The sequence below is a fragment of the Akebia trifoliata genome, chromosome 3 (assembly GCF_017979445.1).
Source record: "Akebia trifoliata isolate Shusen 1 chromosome 3, ASM1797944v1, whole genome shotgun sequence".
Taxonomy (NCBI): Eukaryota; Viridiplantae; Streptophyta; class Magnoliopsida; order Ranunculales; family Lardizabalaceae; genus Akebia; species Akebia trifoliata.
Genome location: NC_141377.1, coordinates 40,017,303 through 40,027,907, shown reverse-complemented (window position 1 = coordinate 40,027,907; position 10,605 = coordinate 40,017,303). Strand labels below are relative to the sequence as shown.

Sequence of the window (10,605 nt, the reverse complement as noted above, 5' to 3'; positions counted from 1 at the left end):
ATCTAGATCCGACTCAAGTCAAATGACATCAATTCATATCCAACCCATATTTTAATTTAAATATATTTAAAGGAATCAACCCCATCTTTAGTCTTATTGATAAAAAACCTAGGTGAAGCTTTGATGCCACGCCAAAGGAAAATAGGTGGTGTCCTAGGGTAGTTTAAGTGACACCCTCAAAACTATAATAAGAGAGTTGAAAGAGGAAGAAGGAATTTTTTTGATTTTGATTCTTGGTGAAAACACCAATCAAACTGTTACTCAGAGGTAAGCTTAGACAATCATTGAAGTTTTATGATAAAATAATCTTCCAACCATATGAAAGTCACTATTTACACCTAATCCCATCAAGTCACCTGATCTCCCTTGTACACATCTAGTACAATAGATTCTCTTGACGTTACTTCTTCGAGTGTGTTTTTGAGAAACTAAGTGCCTTACAAGGATGGAATTGTGCTAAATTGAGAGATTAACTAATATTATTGAATCATAATCCTTTATTCTAAGGGTCAAATTGCAATCTTACATCGAAATAAGAGAATCTCAACAACCATTTCCTTGAAAATCGCACATATTAGTGTCCCATCAAGATCTTAACAGTTATAAATCAAATCGCAAATACAAGGAAAGGTGGGGCCCATATGATGTTGAACAGAGCACCACGTATAGATATTAATGTCGTAACGTGTACGTGTAAAGATACTAACGTACGTACGCACTAAATAATGCCTCTTATCAATCAAGAAAGAAAATTGGCTACTGGAAAACGTAACTCTTCCTTACAGACTCCCTGACAACGTACTCACGATGACACCAAAATAGGTATCAGTGATACATTCACGTGGCACCCTAAATTATAATCAGATGCCACGTCGATAAAAAAAATCTATTTTCAATTCCTTTCAACACGTAAAAAATACATTAATTCATGCTAGCCTCACTAACTAAGTAAGATCTCAAATCCTACAATGAGTGGCAATCTAACACCATAATTTTCTGTATTTCTTGAAAATATTAGTTTTTTTTTTTTTTTTTTTCATTTTTGAACTTGATCCAAAGTTGTTGAACATGGATGACTACTAAACTTTTAAATTTATAATTAAAATTTAAGAAAGAAAAATAATTTATTTTGATTTTTATTTGAAGTTCTTAACATTTTGTCCTTTATAATCATATGGCATTGGATCATGTTTTATAAGAATATTTTAAAATTTTAAGTCTTAAATTACTATGAATCCAACGTTTGATTTGAAGATGTTAGGAGCCCACATTTCCATTGATCCACATATATTGAACACATTCCACTTAATAAACAATTTTCTTACGCATATCTACAAGTCAAAATTGCTGCATCTTACTAGGGGGGAAAATTGAGAAATCATGACAATTCAAATTTTGCCACACCACTTATTAAGCGAAAAATTATATTTCAAATAGAAGTCTTTTTTGATGAAAAATTATTTCAAAAAAAATCTTAGATGAACTTTATTTTTTCACAATGCATTGATGTGGTGGTCATAGATATATTTTCTCAAGATAAGAGTAAAAAACATCTATGATTATGTGCACACCTCCTCATCAACTCATTGTAAAACATAGTGAAAAAGAAAGTTTCCAAAGCACGACTCTTCTTTATAACTTGGTTGACACACAAACAAAACCTCCCCAATTTTGGATTTTAAAAAATATAAGTCATAATTATTATGATATTTTTGAGTGTTTTTTAGATAATAAAATTTTGCATAATATCTTACAAGAAATGGAGTAAGCATGCTTATGTAAATCATTAAAAAATAATAATCAATTATCGACCAACAAGTCCATACAAAGCACAACAACAACAACAACAACAACAACAACAAAGTTTTTGGTTCCCTTAAGTTGTTTAAAGACTCCAATCAGGACATTGTTAGAAAGGGTTGGAATCTCTAGGAAATGCATGCCTTGTCGGTCATTCGCTTGACAGTCTTTTTGTCCAATGACGCTGAGCAAAATAATTTTCAAAAGCTTTTTTGTCTTTTTGAGAAAGATAAAAAACTGAAAAAGAAAAGAATCCTCACGTAATTTTTACTACACGTTGCAAATGTCGTGACTTGTCTAAGTTAATCCAAAAGAGTCCAACGTGGACATAGAACAGACAAATGCTACTTGACAGTTGGCACAACAACCTTCAACGTGGGCTTGTCACCGACTGTAGTAAGCTTGACCAACATAGACGAACAAACTGACGAAATGTCTATAGTGTCCTTGTAATTCCATTTAATGCCCTATATAACAAGTAATATCAACATCCCCCACTCCCATTCTCACCAGGGCTGTGAATGGATCGGATCTGAACGGGTCAATTTGGTACCAGTCCAATAAGCATTGGATCAGACTCTTATTAGTTCTGGTTTTTATTTAATCTCAATTATGGAATCCAAACCCGATCCAGATCCAGTCAATTTCTAAATATGATTTTTATATTTAAATAAAATATACAATATAATTATATACCTTTTCACATTTTATCAGATCGGGTTAGGGTTGATCTAGATATGATCCAAGATTTGATGCTTATCATAATCCAAATCAACGATCCAAACCCACAGTTATCAAATAAGATTTTGGGTCTAATCCGATCCATTGACAATCCTCCATCCCACCAACTTAAATTTTAAAATGGAAAAATTATTTAGTGGACACTGAAGTAGGGACTTGCTTCTAAATCCCCCGAACAGCTCCTAAAACACAAATGTAATGGTGAAAAAGTTAGGGTAAATAATTTTTTTTTAATCTCCCAATAACCATTTATACTTGGACCCCATCTACTTTATTTCTTTCTTATTGTAAAACAAGCGATTTTATGTTCATGGGTATACAAAGAAATGCTCATTAATTTGAAAATTCAAAGTGGTGAGCTGGTCGCTTGGAAGTGACAAGCTCATCGCTTTTGATTTTCCTAGCAACGAGCTCACCATGAAGTACTAATTCAAGAATCCATTTTTTTCTGCAAGAAATCACGTTTCTTTTCCTTAATTATATGATTTTTCATTCATGAAACTCTAATATATTGTTAAAAATTGAATGACTTACTTCTTGCGAACCTTTCATTAGATAGGATTTTGCCAAGGTAGAGCGTAAATAGGCACTACATCATTGTTTAGAGTAGATTGCTAGAGTTGATTCCAAAAAAATTCAAGATGAGGAGATGAATCGAGAGACGTTGGAGCTCGGAGATTTTAAAAAATAAAAATAAAAATGATTAATTCTACATTAACCCTAGAGGATATTTTGGGTCTTTTAAAAAATGATACACGTGTGTGAGAGATTAGGGGGCATTTGAAAAGAAAGATTTTAGTAATTTTGTGACGTGTAACACAAATTGACTTTGAAACGGCCATGCTTCATAATTTTGGAAGAACCTACATTTTTACTTGACAAACGTCCCTTTTATCTTAAAAAAAATAAAATAATGGCATCGCCGTTTACATATAGTTGTGATTACACCTTAATTTTGAAAATTGATTAATTGTCTCTTGACTTTCGTCTTCTCTTAAAAATCAATGGAACAATAACCTCGATGTCCTCATTATCACCACCATCATTATTACCATCACCATCACCAATTTTATCCTCACCATCACACTGTCATATGGCCAAAATTTTAAAATGAAACGGATAATAATGTATGAAGCATATGCCGCATATTTTTCGTGCATTGAATTTTTGACCGGATTTTTGCAATCCAAAATTAAATAGAACTCGAATTTTTCATGAATTGAATTTTTTCTATATTTCAAATTGCTAACAAGGTCAAGAACCCTAGATTTTTTTCCTTGGGATAGATAATTGCACATGTTTATGGGGATGTGCACCCGAGGGAAAAATATACGATTCTTTCACATGCCACGACATTGAGTTTTTGAGTTATTGTGTGAGTTAAGTTAGAAAATCATTACACTCTGTTTTGGGCTCACTAAAATCTGAGATCCACCGTTCACATGTACCCATCTGTATTGAATGACATTCTTAATTTACAAAAATACTTTTATTAGTTATAAAACTACCCTTATATGCTTGACGGGACAAGCACTGAAGAGTATGTGAGCCAAAAAAAAAAAAGAAAAACGACTCGAAAACCACCTCCTCACTTGGTCACATTTCCTTATCAACTATATCTTTTCCCATTATAAGAAAAGTTGTAACCGAAATGGAGATTATTGGAAAGAGGATAGAAAGTTTACGTAGGCAATCGATTTCCTCTCTACTTTTTTTAAAAATGGGAAGTAACCTTCATATAGATTCTCTTTCCACGTTTAACTTTTTCATTGAGTTTGGGTCATAGATAAAATTCCGGTATCTTTATTCCTCGCTTTGTGTGAAACCTTTATTCTGAGTTACTTCAACTGAGAATAACAATATAACCAAGGAACAAAATTCATTTTACCAACCCCTGGAGCTGTGATGATCATATCCGATGCTAGTGCTCGTCTAATCATGCAAATTTTGCCCAATGAGATCCATTTGGTAGGACCTACTCATGCAATGCGAGAGGGAAAGAGATTTGGTCCTTTAAATTTAAAGCAGTTGTGAGAGAGAGAGAGAGAGAGAGAGAGAGTTTTGGTCTTTTAAAGCAGTTGTTGGATTGTTTACCTCCATTGACTTGCTTAAATTAAAATACAGAACCTGAAATGAGTAGTTTCACTCTCGATCTAACCCACATCAGTATTGGTAATTGAAAGCTACTCTCTCTCTCTACAATCTAGTCTATCACCTATCCTTCATTAAAAACCAAAAACAGCACACACATCTCAAGAGCCAGCTCTCTCTCTCTCTCTCTCTCTCTTGGAAACACTGAATCCCTTGATGTTCACATTGAAGCTCCAGATTTTGCAGAGCTGGAACAGTAGCAGTGTACAACATATGATTAACAATCTCCTTTCCCCACCAATTCTTACTACACTTCTTACTACTTACTGTACAGAAAGCTTTAACCATTACCCAACTTAAAAAAACCTTAGATAAAAAACCAAAAGACATTGGAAAACAAATACAACTCAAGTCAAGGAAACAGAACCCACATTAAAATTAAAGGACCATATGAAGAACACCATCCTGTTGTATCTCAGATGCTAAGGAGATCAGGTGGTGGTGAATTTTGTGGTTGCTGCTGCTCTTTTGTTTCTTTGATAGCCATTGATGCAGTTTCGGAAGTGGCAGTACAAGCCTTTGGTGGGGAAGATTCTGTGATCGTTGAACCAATTTGTTTTGGTAGCTCAGTTAGGATTTGAACCACTTCTCGCATTGTTGGACGTTCGATGCTCTGCTCTTCTACACAAAGCATTGCGACGTAGAAAACATGCATCACTTCATGCAGGGGAACAGAGGGGAGTCTTGGATCCAAGATCTTAATTACTCCTTCCTTCTTTGAATCAGTCATCTTTCTTACCCATTGGACGATGTCGACTCCATCCCCGAATTCCCCAACTGGTTTCCTTCCACTCACTAGTTCTAAGAGAACCACACCAAAGCTATAAACATCACTCTTCTCGTCAACCTTCAGTGTGTAGGCGTACTCTGCAACCAATATTCCATAATAATTTAACAACTTAAATCTGAAATTAAAAGCAATTATACAACATAAATCATGATATTTACTATTCAAATTTAAAGTAAAGGTGGGGAAAGTAAACCCCTTTCAATCAAATGGAGTTAAACAAAGCATCCAAATTACCTCAAAGAAATCATGAATTAAAAGGAATCCACGAAATTAGAAACAATCGCAAGAATTTTAGGATGTTAATGAAAGATAACCTAAACCATTATCAACTCTTAGTAAATTTTGGAAACTAATGTTCTTTGATAAACAGAATGTTGGGAAACCAATTTAAAATCTCAAAAATAATACAAATTAATAAAATACCATTATGCAAGCTTGTATGTTTTATTTTACCTGGAGCAATGTACCCATAAGATCCGGCAATGGCGGACATGCATTCTGAAGTGCCCGAATCCTGCAGAAACTTGGCAAGGCCAAAGTCTGCTACATGTGCTTCCAAGTTGGAATCAAGAAGAATGTTGTTCGATTTCACATCACGGTGGAGAATCAACGGTGAACAGTCGTGATGGAGGTAACAAAGCCCCTTAGCAGCCTCCACCGCAATCTTATACCTCGTGTCCCAGTGTAAATGACCACCCTTCTTACCATGGAGAACCTCACCCAAGCTTCCATTCGGCATGTATTCATATACAAGAAGGTTTGTTTCGTGGTTTGAACAGAACCCCAATAACCTCACAATATGGCGATGCCGAATCCTACCCAAAGTTTGTATCTCCGCATTGAACCCATGGTCATGAGACGATCCCCGACTCATCGCGGGAAGCCTCTTCACGGCGACTTGGTCACCATTAGGCATCACACCCTTGTAGACAATCCCAGCACCTCCTTTACCAATAATGTTATCTTCCTTCAAGCATTCTAATATGTCATCCGAAGTAAAATCCAATCTTTGGAACGCGGTCAGTTTCCATGACCGCGAATCACTCGCCTTCTTCAATGACCTGGCTTTGATAATGGCGGCAATGGCAAATGCAATTGAACAAACAAGAAGGCCAATTACCAAGAAAAGCTTTAATGAAGAAGAGAGTGGACCTTTAACATGAGCTTGGTGGGTACTATTAGCAAACCCAGACTTACAAGGACCCAAATATGGACCACAGAGTTCAGGGTTTCCAAGGAAAGATGTTGAGTTGAAGTAACTGAACTGACCAGTACCAGGAACCAAACCAGATAGGTTATTGTATGAGAAATCAACAGAAGTTAAGCTCTGCATGGTAGAAATCGACGAAGGAATGCTACCGACGAGATGATTTCTTGATAGATTCAAGTAATTCAAGATCCTCATACCAGTAATCTCTGTAGGAATCTCACCAGAAAGCTCGTTTCCGCTAAGATCGACGAATGTCAGCAACTTGCATTGGCTTATCTCTGGTGCAACCGGACCTGAGAATCTGTTATTGCTGAAATCCAACTTCGATAACTGCTGCAATTTCCCGATCTCGGGAGGTATTCCACCAGAGAAGAAATTCCCATCCAGAAGCAACTTCTGAACTCCTGAGAAATTCCCAATCGAAGAAGGGAGAGGTCCCGAAAGATGATTATTCGACAAACTAATCTGTCCAAGATTCACAGAACTCAAATCCGTATCCGGAAAACCTCCAGAAAGATAGTTATCTTGAAGTTCAACCTGAGCGAGATTTGGCAATCCGAAAAGTCCTTTGGGGATCGAACCATTGAGAAAATTCTCTCCCATTCGAATCCGACTCAGAGATTCACACCTCCCAAGCGATTCAGGAATCGGACCAAACAAAAAGTTCCCCAAAGAGATCAAAGTTTCAAGCTGATTTCCAAAACACAGATCTGGTGGAAGATTTCCAGTCAACTTGTTTGTGGACAGATCAAGAACATGAAGAGTTCCACTCTTTCCAAGCCCTTGGGGAATACTTCCAGTAAAATTGTTCTCCCAAAGCTGCAAAACCTCCAATTGTGGCAAATCTCCAATAAAATCTGGAATCGCTCCGTGTAACTTGTTTCGAAACAGATTCAAGAGAGTTAAATTCTTGAGATTTGAAAATTGTTGAGGAATTTCTCCTGAAAATATGTTGTTCGATAGATCCATAGATCTCAAGCTGTTAAGCTTCCCTAAATCTGGCGTTAGTCCTCCTGAAAGTCCATTAACTTGTAGAAACAACGTGTCGAGATTCTGAAGATTTCCGATCTCAGGTGGAATTTCACCGGACAATCCACAGTTCGCCATATCTAACCGAACCAAATCCGTCATATTTCCAATCTCCGCCGGAATACCTCCTGCGTAACTATTGAAGTATCCAACATAGAGTTGCTGAAGCTTCGTCAAGTTCCCGATCTCCGGCGGTATTGCACCTTCAAGTTCGTTACCTGAAACCGCCAAATACTCAAGAAATTCCCACCGGCCATACTCCGGAGGAATCTTTCCGGAGAAAAAGTTACCACCGAGATGAAGATGCCGGAGATTAGTCATTTCCGTGACTTCAACAGGCAGAACTCCGGTCATGTTATTGTTATACAAATCGAGGATTTCTAAGTTCTTTAGAAGAGAAAGTTGTGAAGGAAAGGTTCCATTAAAGACGTTATTAGATAAGTTTAACTGTCGGAGACCATAAATTTGAGAGATTTCCGATGGAATGGGGCCGGAAAGCGAGTTCGCAGCGATGGTGAAGTTGACAAGATTTCGGAGCTGACCGACGTCGGAAGATAAAATGCCAGTGAGGTTCATGTTAGAGAGGTCAAGAGAGATGACTCGGTGGTTGGCGTCGCATGAAACCCCTGTCCAAGTGCAGTGGCTGGTGGAGTTGTCCCAGTTCTGGAGAGAAGCTCCAGGCTCATCAGATATGGAGGTTTTCAGGGAGAGTAAAGCGCGGTATTCTGGCATGTGAGGTGGTTTTCCGACAACTTGGTGGTGGTGGATGAAGATGTAGAAGAAGAGAAGGTGAAGAGGAAGAAGAAATCGCATTTTTTCTGATTTTTTTTTTGTTTTTGTTTTTTTGTTTTTTCTCAGAGAGAGTGAGAGCAGTTGAGAGAGAGGAGAGTGGGAGTCTGGTTTTGATTTCGTAGAAGTTCGTGATTTTATTCTGTTTTTTTAGGTTTTCTTTTTTTAATTATCTTATTTTATTGTGTTTCGTTACAAGTGTTTTTGTTTAAAAAAATTTCACTTTATTGTATGCTCGCCAGCTTCTCACGATGATTTTTTTTTTTTTTTTCGCCATTCGAGGTGACGTGTTGGATGCTCTGGTCCCCACTCCCTCCCTTCTTGAAATGTTTTCGTTTTAATTTATTTTTTTTAATTCAATTTTATTTGTTTAATAAGGAGTATAATTGAATTTATTAATGTAACTAAAAGTTTTATATTATTTTTAATATTTTTTGAAAATGTTAAAAAAATAAAGTAAAAAATGAATAATGATAATTTGATTCGAAAATACATAAGTAAAAAGATCTACTGTTCAGTGCACTTGCCACGTCAACCAAGCACAACTCTAAGTGAAATTTTTTTACTTAGAATACTAAATGCCCCCCTTAGTTGACGTGGATTGAGCACAAAATCATATATTTTTTACTCATATCTCGATGAAACATTTATGGTTACATGTGCACCTCCATGTCATCACAATGCCACGCAATCACTTCGTAATTTTATTTAAAAATTGCAAGATGCTTGAGTGACTGTGTTACACACTACGTTTTACATTATGCTGATAGAGAGTTTTGCCTTGAATCATAAATGTTTTCCTTGAGATATGAGTGAAAAACATCTATGGTTTTATGTGCACCTCCATGACAATGTAGTTACTTCAACACGATTCTTAAAAATTATATGGATGATTTATCATAGAACTAAACAATCTTGAAACGATTCGAAGGATAAATACCAACCAGCGCTTTGAGGGATGTTTTAGATTTTTTTTTTTCTTTCGTGAAAATCCCATTGCTTGACCTTCTTTTTCTCTTCTACTTCATTGTTATCTTATTTTAATTTATGAATTGTGTATTATTCTTGATTTATTGCCTTGATAGAGGTGGGAAAGTGGGTGGTTATGGGGGATTTAAAAAAAATAAATAGTTGGTTATAATCAATAGTGCTATTTGTCGTTGGATTTTTCTTGATTTATTGTCTAAAAAGAGATGGAAAAGTCAATGGTTTCGAGTGGTTTCAAAGAGTTGAGGTTTTTATAATAAGGTGTGCTCTCCATCATTGGATCTTTCCAACACAATCAAACACCATGGATTATGTTTATTGGGGAGGGGGGATAAATCTTATTTTGTATAATAGATTATAATATTACTTTTCAATGGATTAACTTATGTATGTAAAATAAATTTTGTACAATAATATTAAATAAAATAAAAAATTTATTTATTAAATTTTATTGACAAGTAACAAAATGTGTAACAATCATAATCCACATTTTTAAGATTTTTACTTAGCAATATCTATATTATAAAACACAATTGGGTTGTTACAATTTTGTGATTGGACAAATATCCTATCAACCTACACTACATTTTTTTATCTTTCCTTTTCATTTCCTATAACTTTATGAGTCAAGATCCATTAATTCCTAAAAATAACTCATGAAAAAAACACATGATCCCAATCCTTCAAACACAAAATCTAATGATTGAGAATTATCATCGGGATAAGTATCTCCAAGATTTGTGTTATCAAGATACTCATAAATCTCAACCATTGGATTTTGTGGTTAAAGGGTTGAGATCATGTGTTTTTTTCATGAGTCATTCCCAGGAGTCACCTGATCCCAACCCTAACTTTATTTATATCTCCTTTTTAAGGTATTCTATTATTATTTTTTTTTTTTTGTACCTCTTTTCACAATTATTTATTTATTTATTATAATATCCATTTAATTTAATTTAATTTTTTTTCATTTTTACCCCTTTAACCCTAAGAGAGGATGCGCGTGCCATAGGCACGGGGGAACTCTAGTATTATATAAAGAAATATATTATCATCAAATGCAAGTGTGGTAAAGTTCTTGGTTTTTTGTCACTTAATGATAAAATAA

At 35.4% G+C, this 10,605-nt stretch overlaps 1 protein-coding gene across 1 annotated transcript; it reads right to left on the bottom strand.

Annotated features, from left to right (window-relative positions):
- Window positions 1-4,619: 4,619 nt before the first annotated feature.
- LOC147406921 (uncharacterized) lies at window positions 4,620-8,619 on the bottom strand. The gene is made up of 2 exons (XM_086435277.1): window positions 5,936-8,619; window positions 4,620-5,559 (listed from the first exon to the last, which is right to left on the bottom strand). The coding sequence occupies exons 1-2, from the start codon at window positions 8,532-8,534 to the stop codon at window positions 5,108-5,110; spliced, it is 3,051 nt and encodes a 1,016-aa protein (XP_086291403.1). The 5' UTR covers window positions 8,535-8,619; the 3' UTR covers window positions 4,620-5,107.
- Between the last annotated feature and the right edge of the window lie 1,986 nt (window positions 8,620-10,605).